The 21,452-nt window shown below is 46.4% G+C and overlaps 1 protein-coding gene across 2 annotated transcripts; it reads right to left on the bottom strand.

Annotated features, from left to right (window-relative positions):
• Positions 1 to 1,792: 1,792 nt before the first annotated feature.
• On the bottom strand, positions 1,793 to 20,609 carry tpo (thyroid peroxidase). Of its 2 annotated transcripts, XM_086150584.1 has the most exons (13): positions 20,474 to 20,609; positions 17,545 to 17,626; positions 17,267 to 17,430; positions 17,002 to 17,131; positions 16,227 to 16,356; positions 15,858 to 16,058; positions 14,583 to 15,074; positions 7,149 to 7,407; positions 5,394 to 5,564; positions 5,086 to 5,323; positions 3,737 to 3,945; positions 3,484 to 3,657; positions 1,793 to 3,341 (listed from the first exon to the last, which is right to left on the bottom strand). In XM_086150584.1, exons 1-13 carry the CDS (start codon positions 20,559 to 20,561, stop codon positions 3,337 to 3,339), a joined length of 2,343 nt encoding a protein of 780 aa, XP_086006710.1. In that variant the 5' UTR covers positions 20,562 to 20,609; the 3' UTR covers positions 1,793 to 3,336. The 2 variants fall into 2 exon arrangements, with proteins under 2 accessions (XP_086006710.1, XP_086006711.1); XM_086150585.1 differs by lacking the exons at positions 3,484 to 3,657; positions 3,737 to 3,945.
• Between the last annotated feature and the right edge of the window lie 843 nt (positions 20,610 to 21,452).

The following is a 21,452-nucleotide window of genomic DNA, read 5'->3' as shown; positions in this document are numbered from 1 at the left end:
CTGTGTTCTCCTAGAAAAAATATAAACTTAATTCAATAGAGGTCATAAGGGTCATATTCCTAGATCTGAAAAAAGCTCTTATGGTTTCATTTAAGTTCTTTTTTTTTTTTTTTTTTTTTTTTACTTTTTAGCAAATAATACTAGTTTTAATCAGCCCTTAAATGTTTCATTGGTGCTCCCCAAAAGTCAATTCTGGGGCTCCTTTGGTTCAGTCTGTACACAAATGCTCATCCAAAGATATGCCAGTATTGTGAAATCCAAGTATGCAGATGATACTGTCATCTTTGTACATGCAAAGAACAAACAGCAATAATAATAATAATAATAATATGATAATAATAATAATAATAATAATAATAATAATAATAATAATAATAATAATAATAATAATAATAACAATAATAATAATAATAATAATAATAACAATAATGATAATAATAATAATAATAACTTGCGGCAGCTATAAAGGGATAAAGTTGATGAGTCATACAATGGATTTATGGGAAAGGGTAGTGGAAACTAGACTGAGAGGAGAAGTCAGCATTTGTGAACAGCAGTATGGCTTCATGCCTAGGAAGAGAACTACAGATGCAGTATTTGCTTTGAGAATGCTGATAGAGAAGTACAGAGAAGGCCAGAGGGAGCTGCATCGTGTTTTTGTAGACCTAGAAAAAGCATTGGACGGGGTGCCAAGAGAGGAGCTCTGGTATTGTATTTCAGACTGGTGCAGGACATGTATGCTAGCTGTGAGACAGTGATACAGTGCTATAGGGGTAACAGAGAGGTTTAAGGTGCAGGTGGGACTCCATCAGGGATCAGCTCTGAGCCCCTTCTTGTTCGCAGGGGTGATGGCCAGGCTTACAGATGAGGTTAGACAGGAATCCCCATGGACCATGATGTTTGCAGATAACATTGTAGATGTTTTGGAGAGAAGGTCAGAGAAGCCAGACTGAGATGGTTGGGTCATGTACAGAGGAGGGATAGTGAATATATTGGTAAGACGGATGCTGGAATTGGAGCTGCCAGGCAAGAGGTCTGGTGGAAGACCAAAGAGAAGATTTATGGACGTAGTGAGAGAGGATAAGAAGTTAGTAGGAGATGGGGGTTGATTCGCTGTATCGACCCTTGAAGGGACAAGCCGAAAGGAGAATAATAATAATAATGATGAGGATGATGATGATGATGATGATGATGATGATGATAATAATAACAATAACAATAACAATAACAATAACAATAACAATAATAATAATACACCTGACTCCTTTGTTGCTGTTTATAAATATCTCAGTGAAGCTATTGATTCCAGTCAAAAAAAAATAGAAATAAAACATAAAATAAGGTTTAATTGTTTAATTTCCATCGTTTTAGGGACTGGAAACCCCATTGTTGTCACACATTGTCCCTGGAATGCTAAACAAGTAAAAAATAAAATCAAGAAAAAATTGAATCAAGTTGAGAATAACCGCAGATCTAATTATATTGTTTTAGGTGGATTATATCTGTAAGTTTTAAACTTACAGGAAAATCCTGGCTTTGTAGTGGTGGCATGTCAGCAATGCACCTGAAAATGCCTTGAACTCCTTGACCTTCACCTGCGACAGGGCGTTGGACAATCATTGCATTTGTGTTTTAAAATCGAGTCAACCAGCTGGCATCGCTCCAGTCCTGAGAGCTTGTTATTTCAGGAAAGGTGAAGTTTGTACTTGGAAGCCCTGCAAAAACAACAAGCAAAAAAAAACAAAAAAAAAATCATAACAAAAGAGAACAAAAAAAAAAAAAGAGAAGGCGGTCCTGAGCCAGTCGCTGGCATTTAAACGTTTTTATTGCAAAGAAGAAAAATAAAAAAAAAAAAGGTCAAGGTTCAGTCAAAGTGAAGAAACCCGCTTTTCTGGTCTCCGCCTGGTTAGCTGGGATAATCTGTGTTCGAAACAATTTGCCAGAATATCAGCTGGCACAGTGGAATGCAGAGATTTCCGGCAGCGGATCTATTATTCAATCACGTCAAAATGACTCATCGAGAAGCAGCTCGACTTGTTCTTCTTTTCAATCAAGTTCAAGATCAGGTAGAAGTTGAAGCTACTAGTTATACCTAAACCAAAACATCAGAAAAATTCCATCACAGCATCTTGCGCAGAGGCTCAGCGGCAGGCGAATAGTTAGGGATTGAATGTCTTGCTCAAAAAACGCGCTCAGAAATCGAACCCATGAAGGCCGTCTTATTCTTCTTCACATTCTTCATCTTGTGAGGCAGAAGTGCTCACCACTGCGCCCCCATGTTGCGCCCCCAAAAATCAAATCTCTATTAAAATGCATAAAAAGGTTCTGGACTTGATTTTCGGTCTTCAAGAAAGAAAAAACAAACGCTGTTTCCAGGAGAACATGTGACAATAAAATCTGTTCGGATGCCGGCCGTGGGGAAGAGTTCCCGGGGGTCGGATCTTGCACGACTTTCCTCCGACGTCCCCCCATACCAGCGAGTTGCCTGGGGAACCCTGACGTCTGCGTGAAGGTGTTTAATTTACACTCCGTGCACACAAACAGACACCAAAAAGCAAAAAATGGCACCATTTACTAACGCTAAAGGTGTGAAAATACTAAGGTAAAATTTCAGACCGTCCAACGCTCAAAGCGACTTTGCTGCGAATCGGTGCGACCGGTCCACTTGAAAAGGCCGGCTTTAGCTGGTTTCCAATCGAATTGTGGTGCGGTTTCGTTTGACGTCGGAAAGCAAACAGACCGAAACGGAGCAAACAAAACACGACGCATCGCAGAAACCAGGAAGTTAACAAACAAACTATTCAAGGACAAAATCGGCGGCATTGGGTTTCAATGGCACGTTAGGACAGTGTTGCCATGTGTTGACTGGTGTCCTTGTTCTAACTAAGTAACAAACAGTCCTTCACTGGGTTGGGTGATGCATCACCACAAATAGCTAGTGACTGTTGCAAACGAGCACCAGCATCGTCGTTGTTCGGCCCGTTTGACAAGGTGCTGTGTGAAGGCAGACTCGACCCAAGGAATGTCCATCAATTTTGACCCGCGGTTGCCAAACTATGACGCATTATCACGATGACAAAAGACAAAAAAAAGGACATGATGTATTGAATTAGCGGCCGGGCGGGGTTGAGGGTGGACTTCACACGAGTTGGAAAAACAAAATCAATGTCGGGCACGGTCGAGAGGAAAAAAAGTAACAAAAGCGTCAATCGCGGGAAACATCAATAAAAGGTAAGTGTCCGGGAGTACCAGCAGATGGCAGTAAAGGTCTGTTTCTGGGGGGGCGGCGTCCCACGGGCGGCAAATCCAGGAATAAATATGTGGCTTGTGGCACGTCTATGCTGCGGGAGAAGCAGAAGAAAAGGAAGTATTTTCAGTGATATTCACAAGGCGGTGGAATGACAAGAAAACATCCCTTCCATGTTCAAACGCAAGGCCCGGACATGGACAAACGATCAATAACTATGGGAATAATCGCGTTACCCGAGCACTGGGGGGGCCGTCCACTCCACCGACCTTCCTCGCAAACTATGGCAGCGGCGCCCTTCAATTTGAAACCATGGTAACAGGTGTAAAGGGCAACCAGCTTCCCCGAGGCGCTGGACAGAATGTAGTCTCCGGAGTTTATCTGTCCGGGTGAACCGCAGCCGGACAGATCTGGGAACGGAGAGACGAAAGTTTTGCTGAACGTCCAAAAGAGGCCAAGATCTCCGGACGGTTCTCATCCCCAACCAACCTCGGTGCTTCTCCTCCCGCCAGGCCTCCAGATTGATCCCCGGTATGGAATCGCACGGGACGTAATCGGAAGGGTACCTCCCGGAGCGGAAGGCGTCCTTGGGGACTTCGCCGATATGGGAGTTGTCGCAGATGATCTTGGAAAGGGACGCCTTCAGAAGCTCCGCCCTCTGCCACTGGCTGAAGATGCCTTCGGCCCGCCACCAGAATCTTCACAAAAGACTCTGCATTAGTCCCTCGTGTAAATTGACTGCGGTTTCGGATGAAGCTGCATATCCAGCGATCGTGCAGATCCGGCCCTGATTATCGGAATATATTATTTCCTCTGCAGCTTCATCTTTTTCTTTTTCTTTTTTTTTTTTTGTGCACCAGAACTTTTAATGTAATTCATTTTAATTAAAAAAAAAATCTTGTGTTGAACCAAAGAAAGTTGAAAACAGACTTTTAATTGATCTCAAACTTCTCTATACTTTTCTTTTTTTGTACCATTTTCAGCGAGATTGGCATGCTGATGCAGGTTCCTAATGCCTGATGCAAATAGCTAATGCTGATGGTGAACGCCATGTTAACTGTTAGATGGTTCAGCAGAAGCTAAAGAAGCATCCCGTCCAACTCGGACTCATTGATCGTGACGGAAAGGAGGAAAATCGCCCGATTGGATGGGAAACCTCAAGCAGAACCGCTCCTTATGTCCTTCCGCGGCAGTGATTTACGGTGAGGTTCATGGCTGGTGAGGCACTGACTTCATCACAATCAGACTTACAAACATATGAGGATGGTTGCACTTGACATGCTAACTGTAGCTTGCTGGGACATCCCTGGAATCCCAAGCGCCCCCTACCATGAGGCAGGAGAAGTGCGTGCCTCACTTGGTGGCTGTTCGAAACTAGTAACACACATCGACACTGTACATTGGAAATGTAGTTCATATTGCAAAAGTGTTTAACATTTTAATAGCGGCAGACAGAGAGACGGCAATGTGTTCTGAGTGCAGAGCATTCAAGCAGTCAGCCATCATTGCGCAGTCTACATTGAGGCTCAACAGTCCACGGCCTCACTTCAAAACTTTTCTCTGTAGTTGAACAGTAAAAGTGAAAATCCAGAAATTTTGAATTAAAAAACAATCCTAAACTGGTGAAGTTAAATAAAAAATACCTTTATAATGCAAATTGCTGATGAATACAACTGTTGAATTCTATTTTTCATTTGAATTTTTTTTTCTTTCCAACATTAGCAAGTGAGGCACAACCTCTCCTGCCTCCCCTGACTGCCTGTCGCTGTTCGTCGGCCATATTGGACAACTGAACCTGACTTCCTCTACTTGAAATTACCCGAGGGGTTGAAATGTACCTGTCGCCGTCTCGGAGCGCCTTCATCTGCTTCCCGATCAGGCAGGCAAAGAGGGGTCCGGTTCTGGCGCCCGGAAGCACCTTCTCCACGAGGCCCCCCAACCACAGGTCAATGTTGTCGGGGTGTTTGTAGAGCCTCAGTATCTTCTGGGCGACCCCGGCGTCTCCCACCGCCTCGGCGAACTCGCCCGATGTGCGGAGGCGCGGCAGCCCGCAGAACGCTCTCCACTCATTGTACCCTAGAAGGGAACCGCAATCGCCAATTTGATGTTTTTATCATCCTTGACAGACTCATCAGGGAGGACTCACCCGGCAGGCCGTGGTCTCGCCCCCTCTGGAGGTTCAGCGAGGCCAGATCCAGGTGCCGGTGGACCTTCAGAACCACCAGATTCTCGGTCACCTCCTCCGTCAGCAGCATGTTGGCGCTGAACGTCACGGCCGGGGACCCGATAATTCCTCTGAGGACGGGTTCGATGCCACCTGGAGATCCAACGCCAGGGTAAGGGTGGGAAACAACGCTTTGCCTCAGTTGATGCGTGACACAGCTTTTATTTTGACATCGTGAAATGCCGGAATGTGTCAAGGTCGCCGCTTTTCCCTTGAAAAGGCTGCTATCTGACAAGGTATTTGTGGAGGAGAGGCAAACAGCGGGAGCCTCCTTCTTGTCCTTCAGACCAAACAAAAGGAAACAACATGAAGCCGAACCCCTTCAAACAAGACACGGGGAAGTAAAAGTACAATACCGGAGGGAGGAGAGCGGCGGAAACGGCACCAGCGGGCTTTGTGCTATTAAAACCGGAGGACATTAATGAACCGGCTGCTTTGGATGGACTCTTCTGGAAGCCCCATAGACAAGGCTCACTTGTAATCCAGCATTGTTGTGTCACGACAGCTGCAAGGTCCTTGAGTACTAATACGTAGTGAACTGCGTTCTGCCGCAGTCACTAAGCCATGAGGACTTTTAGTGCAACGGGATGTTCAAGGTCATTATTCCTGCCGTCAGTTCTCATGATATGTTGATTACACGGTACCTACCTACACGTCGGTGCATAAAGAACAATTAGTCTGTGATTAACAGAAAATGGGCTCTACGGGCTGGAAAGTGTTCAGACGCTGCACAATGAAGCAGAACCTCCGGGCTAATCGTGGAAGGGGTGTCTCACTTTTCCAGAAGGATATGTTACTATGGTAACCTGTGACGAAGACCCAACATGCAGGTTCACATCGGGATCGCGGATCTGACGAGGCAGAAAATTCTGTTTTTTGGTGCTGCTTTATCACAAAAGTACACTAAGTAGAATAACTTAGACAGAAAACACAAACATTCAGTAGCTGAAATAATCTTGTCCAAAAGTGTCATATTAAATATATTTAAAATGCATACAAAAAAACAAATACTGACTGTTTATGAGTTGAGGTCAGTCTACATGCAAATTAAAAATGACACTTTGACAGAACCATTTCTAAATGTTGGACATTTTCAAACAAAGCTCGATCTGCAACTTCTCCACCCAGTCACATTGGCTCATACCCTCATGTATTTTAATCATCTTATACTAATAATATATTATTATTATTGTTCTTATTAATATATAGTCATTATATCAGTAATTATCATAGCTTTTATAGAACTAGTATTAATTCTTTATCCTAATATTAGCTTATACAATGACGTTTGCCTCTGAGCTGTAGCCTATCGGAGCTTATCAACCACAGGTTCGGCTGTCAATCACAGGGTCGGCTGTCAATCACAGGGTCGGCTGTCAATCACAGGGTCGGCTGTCAATCACCAGTCCATAGAGACGATCAACAATTCAACCTCGACCAACAGTCGATTTAGTTTTCGCTGAACCTGCTGTTTTTGGAATGAAAGCAGAGAACCTGAAGCATCACCTCGCCGGCACTGTGATAATTAGTATAATTATCATTTAAATTGCTCCGAAAACGAAGCAATCTAAAGAGCTATCGTATTCGCTTGAACTTCTGAATAAAGTCCAAAACGCGGAATTATTCGGTGAACCCGAAGTAAACACCAGCAGCTGCTGCGGCTCCCTGAGCACTGACCTTCTTTGACGAGTCTCCAGGGGCTGAAGAAGCTTTGGTGCAGCCTCAGGTGCGGGAGGCGCCGGTGATCCTGGAAGCTGGCGTTGAGCCTTCTGACGAGCGGGGAAATGGTGGCGTGGCCGAAGCGGAACGCCGCCGTGGAGAAAACGTTAGCGACCGAAGGGTTCGCCTCGGGGTCGTAGCCCCCGTAGGGTCCGACGTGGGCGCGGAAAGCTTCGGGCCCGACGATTTTGGGCACGTAATCTCTCATGTTTATGATCTGCGGTTCAAGGAAAGGGGACAGACGGTACAAATAACGTTTCCTCGGTGCTCCCCGCCCCGAAACATATCCTGCACTTGAAGAAAGTACTTCCAGTATGTGCACGCAGACGGCGGCTAGATCCCACTGGATTTGTAGACAATTCAGTATTTGTGCAGCAGCTCCGGCGCCGGGGATTTCATCCCGCCTTTGACTGCGTTTACACGAGCCTCGCAGGGATCCCAACACATGTACACTCCCAGCACTTGCAAAGCCCGACGGGAGGGGTCACGACCTCTGCCGACACTCACAGCTTTACCGGGTGGGTTCGGGTCGGTCCGGGAAATAGACGGCGACTGAATAGAGATTATCATCACTGGATATTTGTCTTTGGGAAACAAGGGAATGTGAATTCACAAAGTCATTATCGTTACTGTTTATCCTGCATCGTGAGGGCGCCGGGGTCTATCCAAGCTATACTTACATATGGAGACATACAAGCGTTCCCCCTTTATTTATTATCAGATCAATGTTTTATTTTAAAGAATCCTCTTTCTGTGACTCACGTGACACATTGACGCTAATATTAAAAACCACATGCTGGCAAAATGAGTGAAAAACAGACGTCTTTGGAAAGTTTCTTTGCAAAAGGGAAAAGGCCCAAGGAGAAAACGCAAGCTGCATTTAACGGACAATACAAGGAGACCTATCGTGATATTCAGAGCCGTGACTTTTTTCACTTAAACAACGATGCGGCTTGTATATGGATTTTTTGGGGGCGAGAAATTCTGAGTCCGTTCAACTCCGACACCGAAAGAGGCGATTTTGACGGATTTAGTGCGAAGTTGGAAGCCCAAGATATCGATCGGCTAGCCCAGGGGGCAGGAACCTTTTTGACTGGGAGAGCCATAAAAGCCAGATATTTCAAAATATATTTCATTGAGATCCATGTAGTATTTTTAACATATATTGATTTAAATATGCCTTACTTTTAGTGCGACGTCTGGTGCCGCGTGGATTTGTTCGAAGTGTCGCTTTACGTTTTCATGGATGCAATTTTATCACTGCATATTAGACGTACCGCAGATCCAAATGTAAATTCCTCCGTCCTCGCAGCCTGGAATGCGCGATAATTATTGTCTTCTTTTCCTTTTCGCCATCTTTTCTGTTACAAAGATAAACTAGTTGGCCATCTGATAAAATTGATTTCTTCACCTTTTCAATGACCCGCTCGTGCTCGGAAGCCGTCGGTTCCCGACCCGACCGCCGGGTGACCCGTGACATTTATCTTCTAATTTCTGTTTACTTTAAAATGACAGTATTATGAAGAAATATCACAAGTATTTTAAAATCAGTTCCAAACTTCTTTTTTTTTTTTTTCAACTCAAAATTGTCTGGGAGCCACATGCCGTCACCGGGAGAGCCGCCGAAATTAGAATATTGTGATAAAGTTCTTTATCTTCTGTAATGCAATTAGAAAACAAAAATGTGATACATTCTGGATTCATTACAAATCAACTGAAATATTGCAAGCCTTTTATTATTTTAATATTGCTGATTAAGCCTTACATCTTAAGAAAAACCTATCTCAAAATATAAGAATATCATGAAAAAGTAATTTTTGCTTTTTTATTAAATTACAGAAGATAAAGAGCTTTATCACAATAATCTAATTTTCGGAGACAGTCCTGTATGGCTGTATAGCTTTTCGACCGCTGGGACGGCTTATATTGAGGTGCGCTCAATAATCCGGAAATTACGGTAATTAAAATATGGATTTATCGTGAAGCTTCAAGCCCGCTCGGCAAAATATGCGGCGACCGGCTCTCCAACGAGGCAAAGAAGCCTTCAAAACTGCTTCACCACTTGGCGGCTGAGCAACTGGCATTAAAAAAACAAGCCTTTTGAGCCTTTAGAAAGAAAAAAGCCTGAATATTCATATATGATGTGTTTATCTACCAAACCATGGAGCAAAAAAGGTCAAATAATTCATTCTTTCATCCACATGTCCTATAGAGACATATGAGAATTCACCCTCTCATTCATATATCATATAAAATTGTCTAAAATACTCGTCAAAAATAAAAAAAGTCAGCCGCCGTGCAAGTTTGCCGGGAGCGCTGCGATTTTTCAAAATCTGACGAACCGAACCGAAAGAGCGTTTCACCGACGCTCTTCTTCCCTGCAGAATTAAATCCAGGTCCGTCTGAAAAACCCACGCCGCGACCTTCTCCCCCCCCCGCCCGACTCCCGGCTGTCAGCGGTCATGTGACCACGCTTCATCCGTCCTGACGTTCATATTGACATTTCTGTCAGAAGTTTAAAAATGAATGCGCCGGAAATGGAAATGGAAAAAGCGAAGGAGCAAACGGGACGTGGGTTTTCCCCGGACGGCCTCCGACACTCCATCACCTCCAGGAGGTAAAAATTAGGGTCCACTAGTTTCCTTCCTTGAGATGAAGGTTCTCCTGAAACGCGGTAAACGGCCCGTATTTTCATTTACTTTTATTTATCTCAGGCATCTTTGCTAGCGATCGGCGCGCCCTCCCGCCATTTTGCCGACAGGCTGCGAGCGGCGGGGTAATTTTTAACATTTCTTTGTCATTTTCATTAATCCCCCCCCGCGGTGTCAGTCGGTTGTTCCGCCATCAGGACGATTCATCTCCACCCGAACGCGCCGCACGTCGACGTCAAAGCGGGAAACGCCGCTAATACTTCCTGGCTGTGATCGATTGGCGCCGCGATTCCCGGCGCCGGATCAGCGGGATGGAACCCGGGGGGCCGCCCGAGTTCTGATGGTGCAAGGAAAATAAAATTCCAGTCGAGAGCGAACCAGCGGATGAAAATATGATCGAACGCTTTCTTTGAAAATCTTCTGAAAAGAAGTTTTCTCGCCGCTTTGTTTACCGAGCGGCGGATCGATTTCGGGTGCTTTCCCTGCTACGTCGGAAGTAAATGAAATGTAAATAGTGTATCCTTTTCGTTCACGGCGCAATCTAAATCGGCCGTATCCTCCGCCCCGGGGTGGAGGGCGGTCGGACCGTCGGATATTTAGAGGCGAGATAAGCGTGAGTTTAACAAAAGTGTCGAATAAAAGAAAAGAAAGAAAAGGTTTGTGCAGTGCATTCTGGGTATTTGCTGTATTCCACGCAGTATCACCTGCAGCGTGCTGCCTTCCTGCTGGCTGACGGAGAAAATACTGATTTGTGTTGGTGAACCACCTGCTGGGAACATTTTACCACCCCTGTCCAAACACACACACACACACACACATACACACACACACACAGGGATGATCAATCACCCAAAACGTTTAACTGGACAGAACCTGCTAGAACCCGTCTGGTTCGAGGCGTAGACCTGGAGATGGCAATCAAATGTCAGTAATGTCAGTAGAACCTGACCGGCTTTTACACACACACACACACACACACACACACACACACACACATAAACACCCCCCCACCCACACACACACACAGGTCTCTCGAGATATTTTCATACCAAAAGAGTCCCTACGCAATTTGAGATGTGCCGCCCCATCAATAGCCTCCCGACTGAGTGCCTCCGCCGGTGGGCGTTATCCAATCAAATGCCTCCTCCGTCCTGGCTGGTGGTGTGTGTGTGTGTGTGTGTGTGTGTGTGTGTGTGCATTTAAGAGCCATATAAAAAAAGGGAAAGCCCATCAGTGACTCCTCATTTGTTGTCAGAAAGAAGCCAATCTTATCCTCACTTTACAGGTGGTTCATTTATTCTGGTCGCCCACACACACACACACACACACACACACACACACACACACACACAAACACACACATTGGTATTAACACCAGAAAGCTCAATTTCTTTTTTTTTAATGCCGCTTTTTTTTAATTCCGTCTCTACCTTGCATCCGGCCGGAGCCAATCACAGCAGACATTGAGCGGAGGGGGCGGAGCTTAACCTAGACACACCAGCTGTCAATCACGCCGAGGTATAAAATTTAACAGTCTTCAACCAGCCTGTTTGTGGACTGCCGGAGGAGAAAATGGAGAGAACCCTCTGAGACAGAACCTGAAAACGCCTCATCTCGTCTTTGCATCAGCATGAAGGAGGGCAGAAAGACGCTGGAGGGCGAGATGAAGACCAGAGAGGAGGTCCGTTAGTGTGAGAGTAGAAGAAAAGGTTAGATGGAGGCAAGCGATTGGCTGTGGCGACCCCTGAAGGGAGCGTCCCCGAAGGACGCGAAGAAGGAATAAGTATAAACTTGAAATTCTTAATTGGATTTCTGGCCAGTCAGTGGAAAAAACAGAGATTCCCGTTTGGAGAGTCGGGCGGGTAAATCCCAGATATTCATCTTTAAATGTTAATTTAAATGTTAAATTAGCAACGACGTTAGCGGCTTGTCGACGAATATCTGGATTTCCTGCGCGCCGTCGAAGGACCGCGTGTTCGCCGGAGGTCCGACGGCGCCGAGATCGACCCCGACCCGGAAGAACTACCCCGGAGCGAGTTAATCTTCAAGCAGCAGAGGGAGGCTTCCCGTCCCCGAAGCAGACGCCGTTCCTCAGATCCTCGCGTTCGAGCGGCACAAACGGAATGGGTGACGAGCCGCGGCGACCCCGTCGCCGTGTTTTCCCTCCCCGGCTGCCGTTACAAACGCGGGATTTGTAGCGATGTTGCGTCAGACCGGAGCGGCGCCTGCCGTCGTCTTGGATTTCCCCGGGTTACGTCGGCCGAGTCGCTAATAATACGGCAGGGTTAAGTCTCGCGGGGCGAAGTGGAAAAGTCGACGGCGGCGAATAGTCAAAGATGGCCGCCTCGGTGGCGCTCCTGCGGGCGGACGACAGCAGAGAAAGGAAAAATATCAAGAGCTGGTGATCTGTCGTCGCGTTTAATTGGGAACGCGTTTAAAATTCAATCTTTATTGTCGTCGTCCCCCCCCGCCCGCGGAGAAGCTTACGCTTAATGGAATCTCTGCTATCAGTTGAATTTGCATTTATATTTTTCCCCGCCGGCGTTTGGGACGCGGGGAGGACAAAACAAAACCCCCCAAGCTCAAATCAGATTTCAGATTCCCTTCGCTCGGCTGTCTTCGGAGCTCTCGGACGGCGGACCTTCTCAAACCCCCTCCTCACGCCGGGCCTGATTAGCCTTTAAATCAGCATGAACGTGACTTTTCTCGAACCGAGAACTCGTGAGCGCGATACAGAGGCCCGAAAAACAATGATTAATGAGGCGCCCCGGCGGACGAGAGTGCGCCGGTCCGTGGAAGCCCCCCGGGTGGATCTCTCTGGGTTTGACTGACAGATTTAACTCGTGATTATATTCTCATCGGCTCCGGCGCTGGATATTAAAAATGGTAGAAAAACGGAGAAGATTGAGCCGGGTCGCTTCTGGCCAGAGAACCTTGTAATTCATCTCGAAATTCATCCCGATGCCTGCCGAAGAGGGGCGGGGCTTAACCCGTGAGGGTCAGCTGTCAATCAAAGGGTCAGCCGGCAATCGCAAAGAAGCAACTATTCTCCGTCACATTCGTAACCGCGGATGATTTAAAGTCTAGCTGTTTTTGGACTGCGGAAGGAAGATGGAGAACCTGGTGGGAACCCGGCCAGGAGAACGTGGAGAGCACATGAACTGCAGATCATGGAAGCTACGCACAGAGGAGAACATGGAGACCCCAGAAAGAGAGAACCCAGATCAGAGAACATGGAGACTCCACACAAGAAGAATCAAGATTGAGGAACATGGAGACTCTACACAAGAAGAATCAAGATTGAGGAACATGGAGACTCCACACGAGAAGAACTTGGGTAGCAGAAAATGGAGTGTCCATAAAAAGAGAGAACCCAGGCATGGAAACCTCAAAAATTCTTACTGCAGCAACTGTACCTGATGTTCTTCCCTAAAAGAAGTTTCGCCTCTCATCCCAGAGGCTTCCCCAGCAGTTCTGAAGAAGAATTGACCAAGACCTGGATGGCTGAGAACCTCCACAGACATGAGACCACAAAAAGACATACCCCAGGCAGGAGAACATGGAGACTCCACGCAAGGAGAACTCAGGTAGCAGGACGTAGTGACTCAAAAAAAGTGAGAACCTAGGGGGGAGAGCATGGAGACCCCAAAAATATGTGTCAAAATCTTCCTATAGTAGCAACTTGACTTGATTTAATTCCCTTAAAGATGTTTCATCTCTGATCTGAGAGGCTTCCTCAGCAGTTCTGAAGAGGAATTGACCATGACCTGGATGGCTGAGAACCTCCACAGACATGAGACCCCAAAAAGACATTGTATGGAGACTTCAGACAATGGGAATCGAGGCAGAAGAACATGGAGTCTTTGAAAAGGAGTGAACCAAGATGGGAGGACATGTAGACTCCACACAAGGACAAGGAGAATCCAGGAAGCAGAACATGTAGACTCCACACAAGGAGAACCCAGGAAGCAGAACATGTAGACTCCGCACAAGGAGAACCCAGGAAGCAGAACATGTAGACTCCCCACAAGGAGAACCCAGGAGGCAGAACATGTAGACTCCACACAAGGAGAACCCAGGAAGCAGAACCGGTAGACTCCACACAAGGAGAACCCAGGAAGCAGAACATGTAGACTCCACACAAGGAGAACCTAGGAAGCAGAACATGTAGACTCCACACAAGGAGAACCCAGGAAGCAGAACCGGTAGACTCCACACAAGGAGAACCCAGGAGGCAGAACATGTAGACTCCACACAAGGAGAACCCAGGAAGCAGAACCGGTAGACTCCACACAAGGAGAACCCAGGAGGCAGAACCGGTAGACTCCACACAAGGAGAACCCAGGAAGCAGAACCGGTAGACTCCACACAAGGAGAACCCAGAAAGCAGAACATGTAGACTCCACACAAGGAGAACCTAGGAAGCAGAACATGTAGACTCCACACAAGGAGAACCTAGGAAGCAGAACATGTAGACTCCACACAAGGAGAACCCAGGAAGCAAAACATGTAGACTCCAGACAAGGAGAATCCAGGAAGTAGAACATGGGGACTTCAAAAAAAGAGAGAACTCAGGCAGGAGAACATGTAGACTCTTGCTGTCCAAGTACAAGCTAACCTCTTGCCACAGGGATACATTAGTATTTATATGATTAACCAAAACTTAGCATTTTTGTTTCTGTAGAACACGTTGAAACCTCCCCGCAGACACACTTCAGCGGAGGCGCTGTGGCAAACATACCTGGTGCAGCGCTCCCACAATCTTCCGCGCCTCCTGGTAAACAGTGTCAGCGCTCCAGTGCCCGTTGAGGCATCCCAGTGCCTCGGCGACGCGGTTGTGCTCGCGCATCCAGAGCGTGTGCAGCACGATAAGAGGCAGGCCCTCGTTGACGCGGCTGTCGCCGGCGGCAAAGCACTCCACCCGAGCCCCCCGCGGGTCCTGCGGGCAGGCCGAGGGCGGGTCGGGGATGAACGGGAGGTAGTGCCGCCCCCCTGGATCCCTGAACTGCTGGTTCACGGCTAGCTTCCCGTTGCGGCCGGAGAGGTCACGTAGCGACCGCTCCGTTCCGGGAGTGTGTCCGTACACCGAGGAGGCGTCTATGAACGACGTGACGGAGTTGATCTGCTGTCGCTGCAGGGCCTGGCTAATACCTGATGTGAAATCGAGGGAGCAGGCCGGTAAGGAGCGGTGGAAAGGCATGCAGCTTGGCGTGACCCGCTGCACGTTGCCTGTCTGCAGAGGAAAGACGGCAGGAATTAACGGCGGGAACCTCCTGACAACACATTAAAAATGCTTTTTATGTATCTTTCAAATTCCTCCATTGTTGTCGGATTTTTGGATTTCAAAGGAGCCATGTTGTTTTTGGGCGAACGTCAGCTTTCCTGCTGAGTTAAAACGGTCACATCAAAACCGCCTTCATGTCCTCGTATACAAATACAAAGTTGGAGAAAGGCGAGGATTAGCTTAGCTTGGCTACACGGAAACTTTGAGAAACAACAAACAGCCTCTGAAGTCGACAAATTATGTTAAACATCTGCGCAAAATGCACAGTTTTAAGTGTGGCTGATTTATTTTCGTTTTTTATGAACCCGACAGCGGGAGGGCAACCGCAACGCTAGGCTAACCTGTCTGGCTAACAGCAACAACTTTCCTTCAGGCTAAACTTAAAAATCATCATCATCATGCGTCCACGCATGCTAGGTGCTAATTCAATGACGTAGATACAAGTGTCTTTTTGACACAAAAGAAGGTTTTTGGGGGCATGAGCTAACAGGAAGTTGGACATTTGAATTGTTTTTGGGTGTCTTTTCACCACTTCCACAAAGTCATTTTTTGGCAAGGGCTAATTAAATGCCTCCTTGGTTTTCTCCTTTTGCCGTCTGACGGGTGACAGCCGAACTCCAATCTGAACCTTCCTAGCTAGCGAGTGAGTGTCCGAGTTCTGGGCTGCACCAAGGAAGCTGACAGTTTCTGCTAGAATAACCAAAACGTAGCCGAAACGCACCGTCCGTTTACCTGAATGGGAAAGCAGGGGTGAATGTTCTCGCAAGAGCTCGAGCAATCCCCTCCCAACCAGCCAGAAGTCTTGCCGCCGCCCTGCGGGGTGAAGCTTATGTCGTGGTCGATGTACTGGCCCCACTCCACCAGCATCTGGGTGTAAGTGTCCTCGCTCCTCTTCAGCGGACTCTTCATTATGTTCTGGCTGACCTCCCGCGGCTGTGGGCGGAGCGAGGTTAGAGTGAAGCACCACTTTCCTGGCCATCCGTTACGTGAGAATATAAACCATTGGAGCAACTTCTAGGATTTGAGGTAACCCGTTGGTCCAATGAGGAAGGAAGACAATCTGAAATTGCACTTCTGGGCTCCTGGGTTTCGGTAGATTACCGGCGGGAGCGGGAACCCGTTATAGAGCCGGCCGTGGTTCCAGCCTTTGGGTTCCGTCCTCCCGTCCTCGTATTCCGCCGGGAGCCACCTGAGCAGGGCCGTGTTGGACGCTCCCCAGAGAGGGTTCTGCCTGACGGAAACAGTTAGCTCACTCTTTTGACACTGTGGCGGGAACGGGATGTGACACACAAGGCATTTAAAACATTATTAGATTTGACAGCGATGCATCTGTACGAGCTACGCGGGCAGACAGGATAGACTTCCCTGAAAATCAGACAAAATCATCAAGAGAGGAGCCTCTGCTTTCAGTCACGGCTTTGGCTCGTCGAGATTATGCTAATGACTTGTTTATTTTTGGGTTGTATTTTGCAGTTTGCAAGAAAAACTGACTCTGCTCTGTTTGTGTCGCTATACTTTAGCTGTGGGTGCTAACCGAAGCTTATCGGGCCACACCAACAATGAAGTGAAAAAAAAGATAAAAAAAACTTTGTTTCCATGCAGCCACTAGTCAACTAAGTACTTGTCAAGGGGAAATGTGGGATATTTCTAAATTATCCCATTATGTGCCAAAAATAAGGGTCTTATTATATTAGCTAACATTAGCTGCAAGCTAACCCCGCAGAGTTTTCTGTGACAATTAACTGGATGCTATGCTAGGTAAACCTAGCTTAACCAAGTCTGAACTTGACTTTACAGGGTTTTGGGTCCAAATTGGCCAGGATGGATACTGGACTGAAAGTTCCTGACAGAACCCCAGCAAATCTTCTGTAGCCACCTGTTGTTGCAGACGCCGGTGACGGTGCGGTACTTGGTCACGTGACTGTGCTGGCAGACGGCCGGCTGCATGGCGGGCGGACACCGGGAAAGCTCGGAAATCAGCTCCACGTCCTCCCAGGTGAGTAGCTCTTTGGCGCAGAAAAACAAAGGAAACCAAAAACAGTTGAGGGGCTACTCGGGAGCGCTAGTTGGCAGTCCTGACTCCATCCGAGGCCTCAGAACACCCCAAACTTCAAAAACAGAAAGACAGAAAGTAGGTCCACCTGCCGGCTCCTGTCCGGGTCCCCAGCTGCTTCTGCTCCTCCTGCGCCTCAGCGCTCGCACGGTGGCTTGAAACACCTCGCCGGCTCGGCAAACTTCAAGGGTCTCCGCCGCCGGTTGACGTGGGAATGTAAAGACGGGAGCAGGAGCGGAGGGTGAGGTCTGTCTGCACACACACACACACACACACACACACACACACACACACACACACACACACACACTTGAGATGTGCAATGGCTCCCCTCGTAGGCAGGAGTATAAAAGGGTGTATTTTTACCTTTGTCCGACACTGAATGACTCCTCCACCCTTTTATATCCTTCTCGAAACGAGGAGACGAGCAGGTTCCTGATAGACGTGGCTGAAAGGGATTTTTGAAATATAAAATAAAAATCCCGACCAATCGGCCGTGTCCTCGCTCTGTGGGGCGGAAATAGAAACACCCATCCTCATTTTAAGGTGCTTTGGATGGATTTCACTGTGGATTTCATGCTAGGGGAGCCGAAGTCTGCTCCAACTTTTAGATAATATTCTCAGATTTAAAATCAGCCATCGAGCGTAAGACGGTAAGTCTTTCATTCTTATAACATTTCACATTCCCCTCATCGTGAATTGTATTTGTTGTCCGCAGGATCCCGCTCAGATTTATGTCTTTTAACTCCCTTTGGAGCTGTTTTAGCTGAGGCTAAGGCTTGACGCTTCATTAACGCGAACAAATGACTCCCATCGGTTCTGCCTTTATCTCTACATCCATTGACCGTCAACACGTCCTGTTTATAGAATGGCAATTACAATGCCTTTTTAATTCATGACCACGGTTTTAGTACAGGCAGTTTGGAGGGCACTAATGTTCTCGGGCTCTGAAGCTCCCGTCCAGCCGCATTTTACTGAGTTTCAATCCATTTCAGCTGCTCGGAGTTTCGCCCCCGGGATTGTCAACCCAACCTTTCACCAGCGACGATCATGACGGCGCATAAACATTTCAAAATAGCTTTGGAATGAACGTTTTGGAACGGTGCATTAAAATAATCTTGTCAAGCGACCCTGTTATGGATCAAGAGTGATTTACGAAATACCTGGATATACAGAGATACTTTCAAACGGTAAACAGATGCTTCAAAAACGCGCTATTCTACCGATACAGTTCAAATTGCAATCCTATACTTATATACTTACATTTTTTCAAATTCAAATAGGAATTTCTCAATGTCTTGTTATAATCTATTAAATCCCGAACTATTAGTTAACCCTCATATCATGTTAAGGGTCAGTTTGACCCATTTCACCCATTGACCCAATGGGTCAAATTGACCCTTAACATAATATGAGGGTTAAGAAAGCACAAAATTAAATATAAATGGCTTTTTGGCCACCCTCATCTTTTTTGATAGGAATGCAGGATTTGACTCTCTTATCTCTCACACTTCTCTGCTCGCTACGTTGCTACGTTAGCATCCGTCAGCATCAGCCCCCCCCCCCCATCGCCCCTCCAACCGCCCACTCCGTATCTCTTGGGTCGCTCTCAGATCATCAGATTTAAATCCCGCCGCTTCCATTCCCTTCCCCCGTCTGCGCCGGCGTACCCCAGGGCTCACTTCTGGGGCTCCTTTTTATTTATCATCTATCGTCATCATAATTTTTAAAAGAAAAAAAGAAATCGTACATAAGTAAGCCCCCCTTGATACACGAGATACTAACGCTTATTAACGCTAACTGATCGCTGTCAACTTGAAAGCTGCATCAAATGCCTTTCTGCGCATCCTTTTCATGACGGATGTGCGTGTAAAATGGCTGATCTGATGAATTATCGTAAATGCGAGTGGGATTGCCGAAACGGTCCATTGTGACGGTGTTGGCAGACGGAAGCCACGGTAATTATCCAATAAAAAGTTGTAAATTAGCCGTATTGTTGTGAAAGCCACAATTCTCGAAGCGTGTGAAAAAAGTAGTTGCTAATATGTCAGGATTTAGGGTAAATAAGCCCTCTGGCGCTGCGTCATCCATTGACATGACATCAACTTTTGCAGACGACACCCAGCTCTCCTCCAAAATCATGGAGATCAAATCATGGAACAGCAACAAAACTCAAGTTCCCCTTTTCCAGCTTCCATCATTCACAAATTGCATAGCTTCCCTATCAACACTGACAACTCCACCAAGAGTCTGGGAGCCATCCTAGACAGTACATTGTACACGTAGAGTACATTGTATAGTGCACGTTGCAACAAAGACCAGGTCGTCTCAGTCCTTCAACAGCTCCAATACAATCTAGGATGAATTTCAAAATATTGCTGCTCATCTTTAAATGACAATCTGGCCAATTCACAGCTGTCCCAGATGCTGACTGCTGTCAAACTTTCTTCATGCATTTTTTTTAGCTTTTATCTTTCTTTGCAAGTTGACCTTGGATTTATAAACGCGGCCACAAATAAAGTGAAATATTGTAATATTATGTAAAATGCCCTCCTTTGTGCGTGACTTTCTAATGTTAAATGGTGTCCACTTATGGTGCGCCTTGCACGTTCAAATTATTTATTCTTCCGATGTGATTATTTTTCTATCGAAACAATTTCTGATTTTTTTTTTTTTGTTTTTATTGATAAATGTTATGTGGTAATAACGTAATTTATCAACGAACATCTTTTTTTCAAATTTGTGATTGCTCGCCATCATTAGCTTAGCATCACTGAGCTTTGTTAAGAATTTGTTAAAAATGTCCTGACCAATGGCCAAGTCCCGAGTTACAGCCAAGTCAGCGAATCACCTGATTGGTTCAGTGGTGACATACATATATATATATATATATATACGTTTTCATTTTCTATTTTCCACCATGTATTCTCACAGGGTAACATGAATCATAAAAATGGCTCCGAAAGGACGAAAAGTGGGGCAGAACATTGGAGGAAGAGCAGCGATTGACTGAGAAATGGCCCTGTAAAATATAAAGAGTCTTTGGAAAAAAGGACAAGAGAGAAATCAGAAAGGAAAAGAGGACAGAAAGTGATGATTTATTGGATGCAGAGAAAAGAAGGGTTGTGAGGTCAATGGAGAAAAAGACGATGAAGAAACAGGAGATTGCTGGAAACACAGAAAGCAGATGTTCTCGAAGTATGGAAGTTCTATGCTAAAGGTTTTAAGGAAGAGCATACAAGTATTGATCCCAATCCAGCTCTGAGTTCCATTTATCGGATATTGATGTACTTACAATTGAAGCGATTGGCCTCTTGGGTTGGGACAGTCGGGGAACTTAAGCAGAAAAGCAGGCAAACACCTAAAATTGAACACGGAGCCATCCTGCGTGAGGGACCGCAGACGTCCTGTCCGAGATGTTAATCCCCCTCCGGCTTAAATATTCACATCGCGCTCGGAAACTTTGCCGGGCTTAAGTAAACGACTCCACACCAGACTAACTTGGAAAACTCGTGTCTCTCTTGTCCTTGGTCGAGTGATTTTGAAAAACCGAGCACTTCTCCTTCCTTCGTCATTGCAGCCACTCGGAGGCTTGACATTTCCTGCGATGTTTTCTTTTCAGAAAACATCGAAAAAGAGACAATATGCTGGGAATGTAACGTTCCCTCGCTTTGCTTGATAGAACGTCTGACAACAAAGGGTCGTGGCGCGTCACCGTCTCCACGCCGCTGTTTCTGGAGACCTTGGGGCCGCCGAGTCCTGGGAAAGCAGAGCTCTCACGGGCTGCCGAACCATGGAGGAAAATAATAGAAGTTAAAATCAGATGCTAGCGGATGCAAGTGAGCGGACAAATCTGATTGCCGCCCTATTAGCATTTGTCATTCAGCTTTTATCACATATTAGCATGATTAAAAGCTGGATTCATATCATTATTAAACTCTGTTTAGCACATGGAGCAGCAGTGACTCAGTTGGAGGTACTTTGAGCCCATTTACTTAGCGTTGATTTGTTAGCGCACAAACTGCCTATCGTCATCATTAACTATTTTTCTCATTCTGTATTAGCACGTGTATCGGCCACGTTACGGGAGAATAGAGATGGCGTGCCGACGCAAACGGAGAAACCGCCTCTGTTCCCATTGGCCAAAATCAGATTTGTTTGGTGGGTGTGTTCATTCGGCTAACTAGCTAGCTAGCTAGCACTTGCCCTCACTTGGGAATTTAGTGTGAAACGAATCCCATCCGTTTTGCTCTTATTTTGAAGGGCTTTGAGGA

The sequence above is a fragment of the Fistularia commersonii genome, chromosome 8 (genome assembly GCF_037954325.1).
Source record: "Fistularia commersonii isolate RoL2024-O1a breed Wild chromosome 8, RoL_Fcom_v1.0, whole genome shotgun sequence".
NCBI classification, from domain to species: Eukaryota; Metazoa; Chordata; class Actinopteri; order Syngnathiformes; family Fistulariidae; genus Fistularia; species Fistularia commersonii.
Note: the sequence above shows the minus strand (reverse complement) of the source record. Positions and strands in the feature narration are given on the sequence as shown.

Coding starts and splice junctions, on each gene's coding strand:
- tpo (XM_086150584.1), bottom strand. CDS start 20,561: ATGGCTCCGTGTTCAATTTTAGGTGTTTGCCTGCTTTTCTGCTTAAGT. Junction 15,075..15,857: donor ACCCCTGCTTTCCCATTCAG/GTAAACGGACGG, acceptor TTTCCTCTGCAG/ACAGGCAACGTGCAGCGGGT. Junction 5,324..5,393: donor GCGAGACCACGGCCTGCCGG/GTGAGTCCTCCC, acceptor GTTCCCTTCTAG/GGTACAATGAGTGGAGAGCG.